This window comes from Pseudomyrmex gracilis, unplaced genomic scaffold, assembly GCF_002006095.1.
Source record: "Pseudomyrmex gracilis isolate BER0280 unplaced genomic scaffold, ASM200609v1 scaffold_37, whole genome shotgun sequence".
NCBI classification, from domain to species: domain Eukaryota; kingdom Metazoa; phylum Arthropoda; class Insecta; order Hymenoptera; family Formicidae; genus Pseudomyrmex; species Pseudomyrmex gracilis.
Genome location: NW_018020621.1, coordinates 727,769 through 746,076, shown reverse-complemented (window position 1 = coordinate 746,076; position 18,308 = coordinate 727,769). Strand labels below are relative to the sequence as shown.

General features: G+C 45.6%; 1 protein-coding gene across 2 annotated transcripts in view; it reads left to right on the top strand.

Moving 5' to 3' along the window:
* LOC109852832 (nephrin-like) overlaps nucleotides 1-18,308 on the top strand; it is a 265,971-nt gene that overhangs the window by 36,151 nt on the left and 211,512 nt on the right. The window contains exon 1 of one of the 2 annotated variants that reach the window (XM_020424357.1): nucleotides 2,581-3,559. The exons of the other annotated variant lie outside the window; for it this stretch is intronic. Coding sequence (XP_020279946.1) covers nucleotides 3,436-3,559 — 124 coding nt within the window. The 5' untranslated portion in view covers nucleotides 2,581-3,435. Of the gene's footprint in view, nucleotides 1-2,580; nucleotides 3,560-18,308 lie in introns of those variants that run through there. 2 annotated transcript variants of the gene reach the window in all.

Sequence of the window (18,308 nt, the reverse complement as noted above, 5' to 3'; positions counted from 1 at the left end):
AGTAATGACTAATAATTACTTTAAATTGGCTGTGCAAACATCAAAATTTGTTTGATAAAAGAAACACCGACGGAAAAATGCTTTCCGCCGTTGACATAACTTTGCTTTGTGTGTGATTTAATATTTTTTACGCGCATTTAGCGATGCGATTCGAATTTTAAACTCGTGCGACTCTGGAACGACACCGCGAAAATATGCACATTCCTTGCGTGTAACAAATTTCAGTCTCCTTTGCACGGCCGCGATATCTTTTTTTTTTTTTTTTCGAGAATTTCTTGCCGCACGCAGGAATTCCGGGTGACGTTACGGGAGAACTATCTTGAAAAAGGGGGAAAAGAGAGAGAAAGAGAAAGAGAGAGCAGGGATTAAAGAGGAGAACGCATAAAGAGTGGCAAAAAAAGGGCGCACGTCGGAACATAAAGAGAAAAACAATTATATCTCGTTTTTTCTCAGGGATACAACTTTTTTAGCTATTTCTGTGGGTTTTTTTTTACTATAATTTTTTTCTTACTCTGGCAAGAGAATAAAAAAAAAAACAACCAAACAAACAAAATAAAGAAAGAATATAAGATTAGTCTTCCCGTTATATTTTGCATCTAAATCCATATTTAATGTACATGTACATATAAATCTCTGAGAGCTTCTTTAAATCCCTGAATATTGTATAAATTTGCGCGAATCTTTTCGAAAACGTGACACGCCGTGGCAAATTGAGAAATGTTTCGCGTATGTATATATTTGCAAAACATATGTTTCCTTACTCTTGTAAAATTTATAAGCATCAAAACCAATATTTTATATAATAATTCTCGAAGAGTGAGATATACACATATATATACCGAAGACCTGGTTTTATTTCTTTGGACTGTCACTTCCCTACTATTATTATTATATATATATATATATATATATATGTATGTATACATGTAGCGCGCATGCGTTCGCGATTATAGAACTTAAAGTTTAATGAGAAATTCGTATTTTTGAAAAACCCAACCAACGGGAAAAGATTAGCGCGCGGAACCGCGAGAAAAGAGAAGGGGGGAGGAAGAGAAAAAGAAAGAGGAACATCCGATAAGTCGTAACTCGCGCGATGAGAAAGATAAAATTAACGAAAGTTTTCAATCCCCTTTCATCTCCATTCAGAGACTCTCGACACACGTTCCTTTCTTTAGAAAACTTTCTCTATCAGACCCGGAGTTTCGTATCGGAGCGCGCTGTTACAGGTCGAAACGTGAAAGAACGAAGAATGCAAATGGAAAACGAAGAGAGCAAAGATTACTATCAAACGGAAAAAGAAAAAAATACAAACGGAGAGTGTTATCAAGTCGATATGAAAACTCGTAAGCACAGCGGAAAAACTGAATTCACTTGTTGCACTTTGCAAATAAAAAAAAAAAAAAACAAAACGAGATCATTACACGCACGCATTTAGTTGCGCGCGTAGCTTTTATAATTAGAAGTAACGCAGGTTTGACAATGTCGTTACGTGTCGTCCTTTCGAAATACCAAAAGTACGAGTCCCGCGTACTTTTCTTTTCTCGAACGTGACTTCGAGATCGCGTTAAAAAAACGAAGAGGTATGAAAATGGGATTTTTCGCGCGTGGCTTAAACACGCGCGAAAGAAAGAGCGCGGCAGAAGAAAAAAGGCCGCCTCTAATTCTCTTTACGGTGAACCATCGTAGTCGAGCGCGCGCTTAGCTCTCGCGCAAACGTCGTCTCGAATTTGTCCACATTCAAAATCAGCTTCTGTATATAAGCTTTCTCCCTTTCGTTGGCATTCACCCGCGCCCATTTGACTTTCCAAACGAGAGTTTGTTCTTCGATTTCGACTCGGTAGGGTAAAGATAAATGAGGGAGAGCGATTTATTATTCTCGAGTGAGCACATTGCCAAGCGTATAATCTGCAATACTAAAAACAACGAGTTTGAACATGTTGCGAATAATACATACATTACTCGCGAGACTCGACGAGTGCGATTTAATGTTAAAAAGATACGATACGTTACGGGAAACGTGAAAACACAAACGTAAATACACGTACCACGCAAATTGGAGTAACTACAGTCATCAGAAAAGAAAGAAGAAGAGCCCAAAGTGTGACCCCAAAAAGAAGCCGAGAAAGAGGAAAAGAGACGGAAAAAAAGTCAAAAGAGCAAAATAGTTCGCGGAAGCTCGTCTCCCGACCGAGTAGCGGCGAACGACCAACAGCGGCAACGACCAGGAAGAGGATGCAGCGCGTGCGGATACATCGTCAAGTGGAGGCAGAAAGAGAGATACCGCCGGTCGCGTTCAATACGCATGCGAGGTAAAGCGTGTGCGCGGGCGCGTACAACACGGGTCTCTTTTCGATCGACGGTGTCGGTTGTAGCGGTGGTGGTGGCGGCGACGGTGGTGGTAGCGACGGCGACGACGACTACGACTACGACGACGACGACGACGACGACGACCCCACGACGCCGACGTCGGCTGGTGGCGGTGGCAACGACGCGTCGGTGGCGGCACCAGCGGCGGCCGCAGCAGGTGAGCGGCGGCCGCACGACCGTTCGGTCCGATACAGTCGTGGAGGGAGTGCGAAATCACGCTGACGCGCTGCGAGTGGCGCGCATCACGTCGTCGTGCTTTGAAGCGTTGGAACGTGCCGATCGAACGTGTCATCGGGGACGCGAGTGAACCGGGCGAAGAAAAAAAATTAAAAAAATAAAAGCAAAGACAGTTGCGTTGTCGAGGGGTCGAAGAAGATCCTTCGAAGGTCTTTCCGGATAAGAAACTTGGATTAACGCGGAGAAAAACAAAACTCGTGTCGAAAGGAGGGTTGACGAAGAGTCGGCGGTAAAAAAAAAAAAAAAAAACAAAAAACGATGTGAGGAACAAAGTGTCGATCAACAGAAGAAGGGAGGAAGAGGTGAACGCGAGGTGCGAGGATATAAGTGTAACCGAGCGTGCGAAATTCCGGATACTCCGAACAGATGACGATGTGATTCGGTGCGTTTACGAAGGAACTGGTGCTGCACACGATCGCGCGATCGATTCCCCGATTTCCGAGATTCGCGTCCGTGGTTCGCGGGGTCCGAGAGGAGGTTCACTGGTCCAGCGCAGCCTCCGCGTCGCGAGTTCACCGATCTCAGTGCTCGCGCGCGATTCGTTCCGAGCAGCCGGTTCTTCTTCTCGATTCTTTCTGCGAGAAATTGGTCGACGGTAGAGGAGGATGCGCGAGTATCGCGTGCGTGACAATCCACAGACGCGTCGTACTCCGGACTGCGATTAGAGCTCTCCGGCCGCGGAAAAAGGAGTTAAACACACGTACGCAGGGCCGTTTTTTGATCAGTGTGGGTTTTTGAGACAGTGCGGATGTACACCGTCGACGTGTTCTTCTTCTGGTGATCGGTGTTTGATATGATCGTGCCGCGTTGGTCTCGTCACGTGGAACGATCATGATTTACTTTAGGCCGCACGACGGGAGGAGTCTGCGGTACAACGCGAACGCGAGGCACTTGAACGTGCTCGTCGTGCCGCTCTTTCCGCTCTGGATTATCGGCGCGTTCTGCGTGAAGGACAGTAAGTGAATGTTGAATTTGTTATTTGTTGTTGTAATAACATAAATTGCGCGAGTTCGAAGAGAAATTACCGCGCGGCTCTCTTTGAGAGCTGATTTATTTGTTTTTACGCTCCGAGTACCTGCTCTTTTTCTCTATCTGTGTTTGACCGTCGCCAATCGACTATACTCCAGTTTACATACTCGGCTCTTGTCAAACGTGAAAGAGTTAAGCGGAAGTTTCGCGGAGCGTTAAAATTACACGGAGGCGGAGAGTTTTCTGAAACTTGTGCTTCCAAATTTCACATGCCTGATAATTAAATCAAGCGAATATTCGTAAAGCGTGTGTCTGGGTTCCGCGCGGAGAACAGCGCGCGCGAGCTCTTGGTATTCCGGCGAAAGGTGTATCGTCCAAGTATTTTCTCTCTCTCTCTCTCTCCGCGCAATAAATATGAAATAACACATTTTTTTGCGCGATACGATATTCGCGCCGAGCGAAATTACCGTACGATTAAAATAGTCGCGGTGTAATTTTAGAGATAAAATTTCTCGGCTTTCGTTTTTTACGTTTGGACGCGCGCGATCACTTCCCGGAAACAATACGTGAAACAATACGACAGAGATACCTACGTAGAAAAGTTCACACAGTTTGTGATTTTATCGAGCAACTCGCTCTCCCGTTTGTCATCGTCGTTTATACGCGGCATATAAACAACATTTCGCGGATAGTGTAGCGGCGATTCAGATCGAACGCGTTTACGAATATTTTAACACCGACGGATCAAAGGCGCCTCCTCACTTTGACGCTCGGTTTCGGACGTCGCTTTCGGGAACCAGCCGTGCCCGTCAATGGCCCCGGTGTGTTTGTATATCGGCGACACTGCGGCTCGTTTACTGCCACTTACTTCACCGTCCCTGTTGGTCATCCGCAAATACGGATCGCGCGATACGTAGCGTTGCCGAGCGTTACCCTCGCGCGTATATACGCTATTCGTAAACGCGATACGCTCGTCGTTACGCGAGATGAAACAGTTTGGAAAAGAAAAAAAGGAGAAAGAGAGAGAGAGATAGATAGAGAGAGAAAGAGAAAATGAGACGAGACAGAGATTTGCGTCGAACAAGAGGAGGGAGAGAGAGAGAGAGCCACGTAACGAGAGCCGTTAGGAGAGCAGCAATTCCGGAATGCGACGAGCTAAGTTTGACGAGCGCGGAACTGTGTCGGATCAAACTTCGCTCTTTGACACACGACTCCATTGTCCCGCGGATGGAAACTCGGGGGTAGTAAATTCCCCGTCTTAATCCCGACGCGGAAGAGAAGAGAGAGAGAGACCTTCTCGTCTCTCTCTTTCTCTCTCTCTTTCTCTTGCGTGAGAGCAAGCTCGTGCGAGCTTGCTCTTCGGCTGACGCGCTGCGAGTAGATATATCGTCACCGCAACGTTTGTCGCGCGTGACGCTAGATTGATCGAATGATTACCGTAACAGAACGGAAAGTTTTGCCGCGGAAATAAACCAACCCGATAACGACACGGGAAGTCTGATAAGTTTTTTTTCTAGGTGATGAAGTGTTCTTCCTGGAAGACGGGGGGAAGGGAAGGGGAGAATGATATCAACGAATCTCCTATAGCAGGCGCCAGTGTGTTAATGATAGCGGAGTGTGGAAAATGCTCGAAAGAGTCGCTAGATCGTCGCGATAATTTTAACCATTTTCCTCCATTCAGACTTTCTCTGACGTGAAATTTCAACCGGCGACTCGGAGAGAGAGCGGCGAAAATTAATCAACATTTACTCTCTCAACGAGATCGCGAAGTGTTTGTCCTCGCTTTGTGTCAAATCTGAAGGCGAGACGCAAACGCGTTGTTTTGCGAACGACGAAAACATTGATTAATCGAGCAACAGATAAATTATCACATTTCCTCCGGATGAGATAGCGCGTGACTTTTGGGCGTACATACACACACACGCGCGCGCGCGCGCACACACGTACGCGCTTTAAATCGCGTCAGGGACGAGCCTTCCGCTTCACCACGAAACTGCATTGGTCATCTAACGGGGGTCGAATCGGGGCAGACTGCGGTCGGGGTCTTCCGACGAAACGTTAGAACTCTCGCGCATGTATGAGAACGGGGCTGGGACAGACGATTGGCTTCTCTTAGTTGGTATTCAGTTGATTCTCCACCGCTCGAATATATATAGGCGCGCATCGTCGTCCCGCTTACAAAGGAACGCCGCGAACGCTATTCGGTGCACGAGATGTTCCGTTTTAGCAGGCCCGGTGTCGAGCGGGGTCAGAGATAAACGGGGCTGCGGCGAAGAACGGAACTCGGAAGAGTTCGAGGGAAATCTCGTTTCTCCCCCTCCGTGTTTGTAATCGAGATTTAATGTCGATTCTCTCTATTCTCTCTAGTCCGAAAACTACAATTGAAATCTCTCTTTTCAGTTTCGCTCGTCGTAAATCCAGTCTTGTATCGCAAAACACACACACACACACATGTAGCGTCAAACGCTATCGCACCGGTAACGTTAGCAGCATCGTCTTAATTTCGCTATTAGCGAAAGAGCAGTCATTAAAAGAAAAAAAATGTCTTGTTATTTCAAACGCGGTCACGTTCGCGAGCGAGAGAAAGAGAGAGAGAGAGAGAGGAGAGTTTTCTCGGTCTAAGACTAAATCTCTCAGCTTCTTGCCCTCGGGACTTCTTTGCGGTGCTATTGTGCCTGTTAAAAATTTTTCATAACGAGAGCTTTTAAAGCCATTCTGTTGACAATTTTTTTCCGTACAGCCGTGTGTCTCACATTATCTCTTAAAGGCTCGTATTATTCTCCGTGTCTTTCTCTATATGGCGAAAAATGATTTTTATTTTGAAATATCATTTATTTAACCGACGACGACACACAGACGATCGTTTCTTGTATTTTCCACGTTTCGCTTAAACAGTAATTCCGCACATACGTCTGTTAGATCTGCAATACCAATTAATTGGCTTTGTCATGCTCGATGATTAGCCTCGCTGATATACCCCCCGTGTCTGTAACACATCATGGGGTAATGTACATCAAAGCGTTTGCATCTCGCGTTAATATCTCCCACGTCGGAAACGCCACGATAAATTCGACCGGGCTTATTTATCGGCGGTGATTAATTTTCAGAAACGGATCGAAATTTGCTGAAACACGGCGCCCCCTTCCCTTCCCTCCCCCCGCTCTTTCTCGGTTTGACGCTCGTCTCGCTTTGTCACGAGTCAAAAAGTTACGACAAGCCGCCACGCTACACGTTTGTCATCGCTAACGGGTTCTCACAACTCATCATCATGCAGACGGATCACGCCGTCATGCCGCAAGTTATAGCGTTACCAGCAGTAACAGGCGGTCCCGCCAGGCCGAGTTCATCCTCTCGACAAACAGAGATTTCCCCGTCCAGCCGACCGTGCATGCCGTACATTCGGTCGAATTTAAAACCCCCCGGCTTTATACGAAGGAAACACAAGGTGAGGTCAGATCTTTCCTCCGTCGTGTTTAACGTCGCGTTGAAAGAAAACGGTTTCTAAAACACTTTGCGCGAATCTCGTATACGTCGTGGTCGAGAACACACGACGAGCGGGTCGCGCGCGCGCGATGATCGATAGCGCGCGTGCGGGAGCGCGTTTCTCTCGTTTTCTTTACGCTCTAATTCTACAGCTTCTAAGACGCGCGCTGCTGCTGTGACGCGCCGGCGTGAAGTTTTATTTCCGCGTTTTCTCTCTCTCTCTCTCTCTTCCGTTTTCTTTTTCTTCCGTTCTGCTTCTCCTCGTATTATGTAATTCTTTGAGCGACCGTGCGATTCCGCAGATTAAGTTTTTCGCACGACTGACCGCCTTAATTTGTCTCGCGTATATTTTTCGACGCGCCGTCGTGTCCGAAAACGTGGGACAAAAATAATATGATGTAGATTGACGCGCGTAGTTCTAACGGCGGAACGATATTAAAGTCGAAATATCGTTTTTGTCGTGTGTACGTGTGAGTGTGTGTGTGCGTGCGTGCGTGCGTGTGCGCACACCGAATTGCGGCTCCCTCTTTCTGTCTCTCTCTCTCTCTTTCTCTCTCTCTCTTTCTCTGTGCGCGGCGCATTCATACAGAATTTTCGATTCTGTTTTTAGATAGCAATTCTGGCTCTCTGTATATTGTTTTTTGCGCAATGCAGTGCGAAATGAATGTCATGCTTTTTCGTAATCGCTCGGCACGATTATCAATGTCCCGTGTTTCGCGGTGCCGCGCGAGTTTTGTGTGTTACGAGCGGTGGCAAAAAAAAAAAAAAAGGGAAAAAAAAAGGAAAAAAAAACGCCTAATTTGCCCTCAAATTGCAGGGATTATATCTGGATTTGCCTGCCAATCGCATTCACGCTCGGGAAAACGCATATGTATCAACGCTTGGGTTAACAAACACACTCGTAATTTTGCGCTCGCGTTCCGTCCCGCGCGAACGGTCGCGCAAATCGTATAAAAAAAACTTTTTTGCGCGAATAAAAATTTGTTTTTTAGGCATTTTGAATTTACCTGGAGGTTTTTTTTTTTTTTTTTGTTTTGTTCGTTTTGTTTTGTTCGTCGTTTGGTATTTTTACGGACGGGAAAAAAAGTATTTTTAGTGAAGTGCGAGATAAAGATCGCGCATCGGAAACATCGGAAAACTCTCTCGACGGACGATTGCGTTATCGACAACGCGGTCAGCTGTTAATCGAGCACCTGTCACGGGCCGCGCACGTCGCATCGGTTTGCGATGTGAAGTATGTGGCGCATTCCTTTCTGCGTTCGCCGGTCCCCCGATGATAAGTTTCGCGGTCGGACGGACCATTTCCAGTCCGCCGACGACTTGACGACTCGGGCGGGGGGAAACTTTCGTTTCTGAAACAGTCTCGCTGGTTTCTCCGCGGGATTTGCCGGATCAACCGCAATCTCTCCTGAATTTTAACGATGGTAGCCGGGCGGTCCGTTGAATGAACGTATATATGCTTGCGCACACCTTGTTCTCGTATCGTACGTGAAATTTTAAACGCGCGTGCGCTTGACTTTTATACGTCAGTCTCGCACTCTAGTTGCCGCGTTCCTTTACGATGCGAGGTACTCGGAGAGAAAGAGCGTAGGTGCAGTATATGAGGATACGCGCTTGTCATTTTAGACTGACGTAAAGCGATATACGCTTCGGATGCACAACATTTTACGTTTTCGCGCGCGTGCACTAAGCGATCTTTATGATTTGCGCCGGGAGTATTAGCGTGTTTCTCGCGTGACATTTTGTTTTTTGTTCTTTTTTTGGTTTTTTGTTTTTCACCTACGAATCAAAGCGATCTGCGTGTTCGAAATTAAAGCCGTTCGGAAGACAGGAATAAAAAAACAAAAGCCGTATAATACGTGGGAATCAGGTGTATATGAAACGTACGCACGTACTTTTTCATGCGTATCGCATATTACGTACGTCCGAGAAATTTCTGACAATTTGGCACGCATGAAGCGAAATGTCAGTTCGTACATGTGATGAAAATTCTGCAACGAGTAATATTGACATTACTGTTGTGTATATCAAATTTTCACGTTCTCAATTAGAGGTAGAAAAAAATTTTTTTCTATCTCCACGCACAGTATCTTCCTTTCTCTCTCTCTCTCTCTCTTTCTAATTGATATTCGTTGACGTTGACGGATCAATTACCGTTGTTGTCGATATTTGATCACATTGCCGTTTTTCAGAGTGAAAATTGCATCGCGCGATTCGTTACAATGCATCGCAATCAACAATGCTCATTGATGTTTAAAACATTTTTTTGCATTGCGTCAGCAAAAATGTTTTCGAACAACTTTCCGCGAAATTTTCCGAACGCGCGCGCGCGCGAAGCGCTCTTATCTTTCTCTCCTCTCTTCTCGCACCGATGACGCAAGATGCCAGATTGTATCACGCGGCGATCTACGACTTGAGCTCGCACCGCGCGCATGGGAAAGCGTGCATGGAAGGTCGATTAATCGACCTCATGCATGTCGGCGGCGCCGGGCGAGAAAACTGTCAAGCTGAAACGTTATCACTGTCAGTCGCAGTGGCCATAAAAATTAGTTTTATATGGAGTTATCGATTTTCCATCGTAACACGGACGACATCTTTATTACGCCAGAAGAAACCCCGTTCGCCGCGCGTGTTATATGGGTGTAAAAAATTGTTTAAGCGTCTCGTGTGGCACGAAATTCGCGACGTTACATTCTTATTGCGCTCGTTTAAATTCAATATGCGAGTCCTCGAATATTGCGGCGTTACAAAAGTCTCTCTCGCTCTCTCGCTCGCATCGACACATGTTTACACGATATAATATTGAAATTACATCGTTCGTCTTTTAAATGACAAGTGATCGCGCACGAAAAAAAAAATAAAGGATTGCAAATCCGTTTTTTTTTTTTTTTTTTCGATTTTACGTCCGACGGCGATAAAACATACGCGTTTAATGATCGTTCGGAGAATGAGTTTTCGTAGATTGACGCGCGTTACGTTCGCTGATGGAAGGATCGGATTATTATGCCGTTAGGAAGATATCAGCTGCGTGCTATTCGGGATCCTCAGGTTTAATGTGCATTCGACCGTGCGACGCATTGCGCCGCCCTTAAAATCAAACCCGGAGACCGATCGGCATGAAACGCGCGGCTAATGGATTGGATCCTGGTGGCGATATCGAACTACCGGTAGCCCGATATCGAATCTGCATGCGCGCGCGAGCGCGCGTGTGACACCGGAGTCGATTAATCGACATCGTGTACGACATCGCCAGAGACAACGTTGCCCGGGTTTTACGATCAGCGCGCGCGGACCTTCCTTCCCCTGCTAGGTCCGTTCTGCCCGCAAATATCTTAGATAGCGCGTTTCGATGGTCATCGTCGTCGTCGTCGTCGTCGTCATCATCATCGCGTTCTCGCCTCGTGTTAATCGCGAACGTGATAACGGTCGGATAATTTCTCGCCGCGCGATATTGCGGACGTTAGCGCGCGACGGCGTGCAACATCCGACGATACGATCGCGCAAAGAATTGCGAAAACCCTTTGGCCCGACCGTGTCGTGCTTTACGAGCCCCGCCCGTCGTAATGCGCGCGCGAACGATTGTAGAGAATCGAGAGACGCACGAGATCCGTCGAACCCGCAATATGCCAAGACAATCCTCTTTCGCGCGCTCGCAATTTCCCCACGAGCGTTTCTCCCGCGAACGAATCTCGTCGATCGTTCGCTAATAAATTTCACGACTGCGCTTGTACATAGCCGTTGTCTGGCGAGACACAACGACGATAATGCAAATGGGGTTCGAACTGTGAATCGCCTGTCAGTATATCGCGAAACGTTATTAAATTTCCCGCGTCGAGAGCGCTTCTCCGCGTCTAACTTTCCATAACTTCGTTTAAAACTCCGTAATCGTTTAATGCCTGTGTTATCTGCTGGTTATTGAGTTGAAATACTCTCCCGCGAATGGACGCTCGCCCGACTATCTGTCGGCGATATTGTCGGGAGTAGAGAGAGAGAGAAGGGTGATCGAAAACTCCGAACGCGGGGCGCGTGTTGCGATAACGCAGTATTGGCGATTAGTTCGATTTCGAAAAGAATTATGAGTGTCAATAAAACGAGACCGAGAGTAAGAGATTACTTTAGACTTGTTGGAGTTTTTTTTGATGGTTTTTGTCGCACCGTCGCGTTTAATTATTCCGCTGCGAATAAACGTGTTCGCGTTTTTTTCGTTCGAACTGGCTCGAAGATGTTTTTCACACAATTACAGGACATTAAGTTCAGTTGATGGAATCGTTCGCCGGAGTAACAAGTACGCTCCCGGTGTTGCAATTAAGCGAATTAACTCGCAACATGTCTGGAAGGAAACTAAGTTCCGCGTGCGCGCGCGCGCGCGAGCGAACGCGAGCGCGAGCGCATGATTGTTAGTATGCGATAATTTCATTTTGGCCTCAATAATTGTAACAACCGTTCTCCACGCATTAATGTCTTTTATAACAGTTGGGGCGAGGTGCTCGCGCCCGTTCATGAGTGGAACAGTTTTGAAATTAACTCGTAATACGACGAGAAATTCAATAAGTTCTCATTGACGCGCAGAATTGTTCTCGTCGGAGTTCTTCGCTACTCGGCAATTTCATTTAAACAATCATAGTTGTTGCTTCATCTCTGAGTCGGATAATTTCCAACAACGCGCCAACAGTTCTTCGTAATTTCATGAAAGTCGTCCGACTGTGACGATTTATTTTATAAACTGCGTGACAATTTCAGCTTTTTATCCAGTTAATAAAATTGTCAATTAGCCGCTTAAGCGCGATTTGTTTGAAAAAAAAAAAAAAAAAAAAAAAAAAAAAAAAAAATACTTGACAATATTTTTGTCAAGCATTATTTATCTGCGCAAAATAATGCGCGAAATTTCGATACGCCAGAAAGTTAGTGACGATGCGTTAAGTGGCGATTGAATGTCAATTACTCTCCACACGTGATATTTCTCCCTCTCTCTCTCTCTCTCTCTCTCTCTTCCTCGATATATACGCTTCTATTAATATATTACACCGAAGTTATAAAGAGAGGGAGAGAGAGAGAGAGAGACGAGGTAAAGTGTCGCGTAATTGGAACATAATTGGTATCGAGGCGTGTGCCGTGCAAGCACAGACTCCTATTGAACGTATAAAATCCTGCCAATACACTTTGTTGCTAATTATTGTACGCAATTAATGGGCGCTCGAGGAAACTGTTCTAGCGAACAGTTAACGATCTCGTGATTCGCACGTCGTTCCTTGCAACACTTGCATAGTACTTTGACTCCGTCCTATATACACGCGCCTGTAATCATCACGTTCCGCGATAAACGAAAAAAAAAAAAAAAAAAAAAAAAAAAAAAAAAAAAACGACGAACTGAAAGATCTAATTAAATCGACCGCGTGGTCTGGTTAATAAAAGATTCGCGATGGACTCTTCGTCGGCGCTGATAATAAATCAACCGCGCTATCGCAGCTACATCCCGCGGGGCATGAAAAATGTATTTGCTCTAAAAAAAAAAAAAAGAGAAAACAAGACGAATATGCTTCCGCAACGTGCTGATAGAATATTACGAGCGCGGTCAACCCCTTGGCATCTCCATCCGTCCATCCATCAGCAACTTTTCATGAAAATAATAGCCCCCTCTCCCCCCCTCCGTAAGAGCGCTCTCAGATGAGAACCCTCTTAATCGGCTAGTATAAAAGCGGGCCTAAACAGTTTGCGAAGGCGGGCGCGTTGCTAATTTAGCTGCGTGGGCGCCGTCGGGCGATGAATATTACACGCCTGGCGATGATCCAAACCTGGCGGTTGCGCACAAGATTATCCACAACGACCGCGATGTTTGGACGATGGAGAAATCCGTTTTCCATAACTGGTGCTAGTAAGATTCATGTGCAATATTGAAATACACGTTTCCGCGTGTAAAATTCAAACACGTTAGTTGAAACGGAATCGTTAATCGCGAGCGCCACCGATCTCTTTCTGTGTGTGTTGCGCGCATCTGTTCTCTAATTATCTGTTACAATTATCGTTACGGCGTTTCTATAAATTTTTTTTTACGCGCCAGTGAATCTCTTTACGCACTACCGAACATGTATTCTCTTTATGTCTTTGTTTTATTTTTACGATACATCTCGTCTCGCGATATACCTGCGCGGTCTCTCTCTCGTCGAAGTAGGCAACGACCAGTAGTGCAGGTCAACGACTGCACGCGCGCACCGTTCCTCCTCTCTCTCAGGATATGAGAGTACCTATCCTCGTCGAAATATATTTACCTTCTCTTATCCATTTATTCGCGTGCTTTAGTCATCCAATTGCTCCCGTGACACAAGAGAAGCGAGCGACTTTGCCACTTACGGGCAAACGACGACGTGAAACGACCTGAGGCGATGTGTTATCGATACTCTTGCAATCTCTGCGTACATCCACTCCGACGAACCTCGGGCATTAAAGATAAAAGATTACGCGAATAATCAAATATTTTGATAAATTAAGCGCATCGCAAATAATAACGTTCGTCAAACGTGTACATTTTTGTAAAAATTTGTTGTAATTATATAAGAGAAGTTTTTTGTTAGTTCAAAATGATATTTGACTTTAAATTGAAAAAAAAAAAATGAGGCAAATAGAAGTCTAAACAGATTAATTATGTTTTCACAAGGTTAATCATGTTTTTTTCCAATTGTGTTTATTAATTTAACAATTTAAAGTGCAAACGTTTTGACACGATCTTTTTCAACGCAAATAAAAATGTGGCGTTCTGGCGAAAACGCGATATATCACAGTTCTCATCAAGTCAAGGATGTAGATATCGATTTCGTGTCGAGTATGTAGTCAGTTGCGAAATAATATATAGTCAAAAAAGTCAAACAATAAAACACATTCAGAGTCAAGAGAAATAATGAAATTTGAAAAAATAAGTAAAATAAGTAAAATAAATTGACACTTGACACTTTTGACACGTAAGTAGCGGAAAGATAATAAATGAATAAGCTCGTGAAAATTTAAAACCAAAAAAGTGAAAGGCGATGCGAGTACCGATATACAGTTTCGTTGTGTACGTAAAATTATTATTATTTCTATTCAAGGAGTGATATCATACTCTTTGTATAATACTTTGAATAATAGTAATCTCTTCACTAATAATTTATAACCAGTACATATTATTTATAAAAGTTTTATTCACTGATAAATGGATCAAGACATATATTGATATCGAAACGCGTGATACTACTTGAATAAAATCAACAATTTATACATTGATATCTTGTATATTGCCTTTCGCGTTGCCTTTCAACGTTCTCAACTTCAGCTAAATTTCACCGATTTAACAAGTGAAACGGGGTTTTAAAATTGAACTGCGTTATACTTAAGTCTGGCTTTCAATTTTTGTTAGTTTGGAGAAGTGCGTAAAAGGATGTTATACAGCAACTTATCGTCGATTCTGAAACGAGTCTCGAAGTATACTCGACGTCAGTTGCGTTTCCTCTTATCTCTTATCGAAGAACGTAAGTCGTAGATAACGAGGACGCGATCGCAAATCGCATTTTATCGACAAGTAGACGTAGATGATTCCAATCAGTTGATTCGGGAAGGAAACGAACGATTTTCGACGCGGGCACACACACACACACACACACACACGACCGTTCAACGATCTGACGGCATTATTCGCTTAGAATAGCGGGAGGTAGAAAAGCGGTGTCACGCCATCAGCCCTAATCTTGGCGATCTTCATATCCTGTAAAGCACTTGAGGGTCGAGGGGGAGGGGGGGCCACGAAAGGTGCTTAGACGGTTGATGCCGCTATCGCGTTACAGGTTACGGCGGCGTAGCGGCCGCAGCGGTGCGTTGTATTAGTCTGGAGTGTCCTTAGCCAGCTTTTACCCGCATCCTTAGACGGGCGTAAATTACGGATAGGAAGGATGCCGTGCGCGCGCGAGTTGTCGCGTCGTCGTCGTGTCGCTTCCCCTTTTACGAGCGGAGCGCAACTCGTTGTGTCTCGTCGCGTCTCGCCTCATCGCCGTCGTTCTCGATGTTGTCTCGACGACGAAACTTGTCGAAAATCGCATCCCTCCGACGAGAATCGCCTTTCGGGTCGTAAAAACATTATTGAATCTTCAGAGTCCCTTTTCTCGACGATTTACTGAGAGAGAGAGAAAGAGAGAGACAACAAGCCGGGAACGACGATGTGCTTGAGAGGAAGTGGTGCGGTTCAATGATTGAGATTTCATTAAAGCGACCGAAAATAATCGTCTCTCTGCAGCAATTACGCGCGATTTTGACAGATCGCCGCTGATTCGCGTGCGAGAGAATCTTTCGATATTTGCTATCCAATCTTTCCGGAATATGCGAATCCTCGCCTCGGATTGTTAAACTTTATTCAGTTCAATCTTCGAGCTTTTCCCCCCGAAGCGCTAAAGTTCGACGAAGATGAAGTCAATTGGTACGTTCAACATCGGCATATCCGGCTTAACAGAGAGGAATTTCGTTAACTTTCGGAATGTCAGAACTTCATACACACACACACACACGCGCGCGCGCGCGCTCCTGAACTCGTTCGGTTTCTATGAATTCGCTCGCTCGCGCGCGGCGTACGAAAAGCGCGCCGAGGATTTATGGCGCGATCTGATTTTTGAAACAAAAATGCAAACAACAACAAAAAATATAGACAGTAAAGAACACGCGGAAAAGCGAAAGTATATATTTTGATAGTTGACAAATGAACGAACAACACCGTAAAACCGCGATTTATCGTTTTTCGATAAATTCCGTTCTTCGTTCGTGCTTTACGTCGCGTTCCGCGTATAATTTATATTTTCAAATCTCGAAACTGAATTTTCCCAAGCTTATTGTTTTCGTCTCCGTTTCGTTATTTTCCAATCTAAGACCGTCCGCGCGCGCGCGCGCGAAATCGGCCGGTGGAAGTTTTCGCGCACCTAGCAATTACCGGTGGGAAAAGGGAGCGAGGGTGTGAAAGATGGATATATATGCCCGAGGATTCGGGATGTAGCAGCATCAACGCTCTTGTATAATTAATAGAAGTGCGGAATTGCCAGTTAGCACGCGACCAATCTTCCTTAACAAGCACGCATTACGATAATAGCCTCGTCTGAAGTCTTAATGCGGCCTAAGTATTCCTTGGGAGTTGAGCGTAAAAGTTAGTACCTAACCAGTGCCCCTCCTCTCTCTCCCCGCGCTATTATTGCGCCGCGGCGACGAACGCGCGCTCTCCCTCGTCGGCGCTCCTTGCCATTTCTTCTCCTCCTCGTCGTCGCCGCGCTTAGCTAATGAGCCGAGCGCGTGTCTTCTCTACTTTCGATGAAAACCGAGTTAGTCCAGTTCTCTCCGGTTCGCCCACCCCCCTCTGCTCTTCTCGTCGCTATTCAGCAGACGAGAGAGCGACGAGTTCCGAAAGTGAATTTACGCAATCGCGAAGTTTGCGCGAGATTTCCGCCAGCGAAGGTCGCTGTAAGAAATCGTCGAGGGGGAAGAGCACTTTAGCGAAACGCGCGCCGCCGCCGCGGTTGCTACTTACCTCCTCTCGGTATTTCCCTCTCGCTTTGTCTCTTTCTTTCTTGCTCGCGCGCGCTCTCTCGGAGAAGAGACTTGTTATAATTTATTTGTGCGCACACCGCCGCTGCGGTAATCGCGATAATTTCCACAGTCGTTTCCGCGGTGACTGTTCGCGGTTCGTGGAGAGGATTTGTTACGGACACGTGACGCGCACATGTGCACGATGCGTTTCGAGCGAAGCAGAGAGAGCGGGGGCAGGAGAGAGAGAGAGAAAAAAAATACATTTCACGGCGATTTTCACAGATGATTGCATAAAAAGTACAGATTGCATTAAAAAAATACACAGATGATTTCAATTCCCACCGCGATAAAAATTAAACGCGCGTGAAGGCGGTTTTGTGCGTCGGGGCTTACAAAAAAAATAAAAATAAAAAAAAAAAAGCATATGACGGAAACGCGCGGGCGCGCTCGAGTTTATGGAACAAAACGCAATTACGCCGGTTTATATACGCGTTTTACGAAGTAACTGGCCGCATCGGGACACCGGATGGATTATTCGACGCGAAACGTTGACGGATTTACGAAACTGCGTTACTTGTTTTGATATGGAAATTAATCTGTCGCGCATTTTCCTGGCGGATCCATCCGAGCGCCGCCGCCTGTGCTGATTTAGTCTACGGACTCTCGTGAATTCCGTAAGCAAATTTATGGCGGTAGTCGCGAAGTTGGCGGCGCGACGTATCTCCACCGTACCGGAAGTTGCCACAAAACATCATTAAGGACAATACTTACATTTTCAGTCGGGAAATTCGCCGACTATAATTTTCGCCGCGACTCCCCATCTCTCGCCGCTCCCTCCCTCTCTTACTTCCCCGCTGTATCCCGCTGTTTGCCGACTGAAATGCAATTTGCGCTATATGAAAATGTAATTGTAGATCCGAGGATTATCTACGCGCGAAGAGGGGTTCCCTTGACAGAGCGCGCGTCGGTTGTTTTTCTTCGTCTCTTCCTTCCCTTTTCGTGAACGGCACTTTCATCGCGTCTCGCATCCCCGGGAGTAAGAATATAATCCTTGATGAGGACCGGTAATGAATTTATTCGTCGGGACGCGCGCGCGCGCGCGCGCGAACAAGGAGATTGCCGAAATGCACGTCTCTCTACTTTCGATGGAAATCGAATTAGTTTGCCGTCGAGCTTGGGATAGTGCGAACACGCGCCTCGCTCGTTGAAAGAAGAAGAAGAAGAAGAACAAGAAGATATAGGTAGTTCGGTTCGGTCACGAGTCCGCCAGTTCTGCAAGTGAATTTGCGCAATCGCCAAGTTAGCCGAACCTTTCACTCTCTCTCTCTCTTTCTCTTTCTCTTTGTCTCTCTTTTTCTCCTCTTCACGAGAGCGAAAGAATCGTTAAGAACCATACTTAGCTTTTCGAAGCAACTCCGGCTCGACTCGCATCGACTCGACTCGAAACTTTTTCGCAATTGAGTTAATTTTATAACCAAGGCGTGATGTCGGCCACTTCTCGCGATATACTCTCGCTATTTATTAAAATCAGTCGTACGTGTTCGCGAGCAAACGAGCCGAACAGTTGACATAAATGCGCGCAAAAGTATTAATTATGTTAAATGTTTTGAACGCGCGATATAAAAGTGTGAATAACATTTTTCTCTCCTAAATTAATTCAAAATTTTTACACTTATTAATTGTATTTTTTATTTTATTAATACGAATTAATAATTACGAAGTCG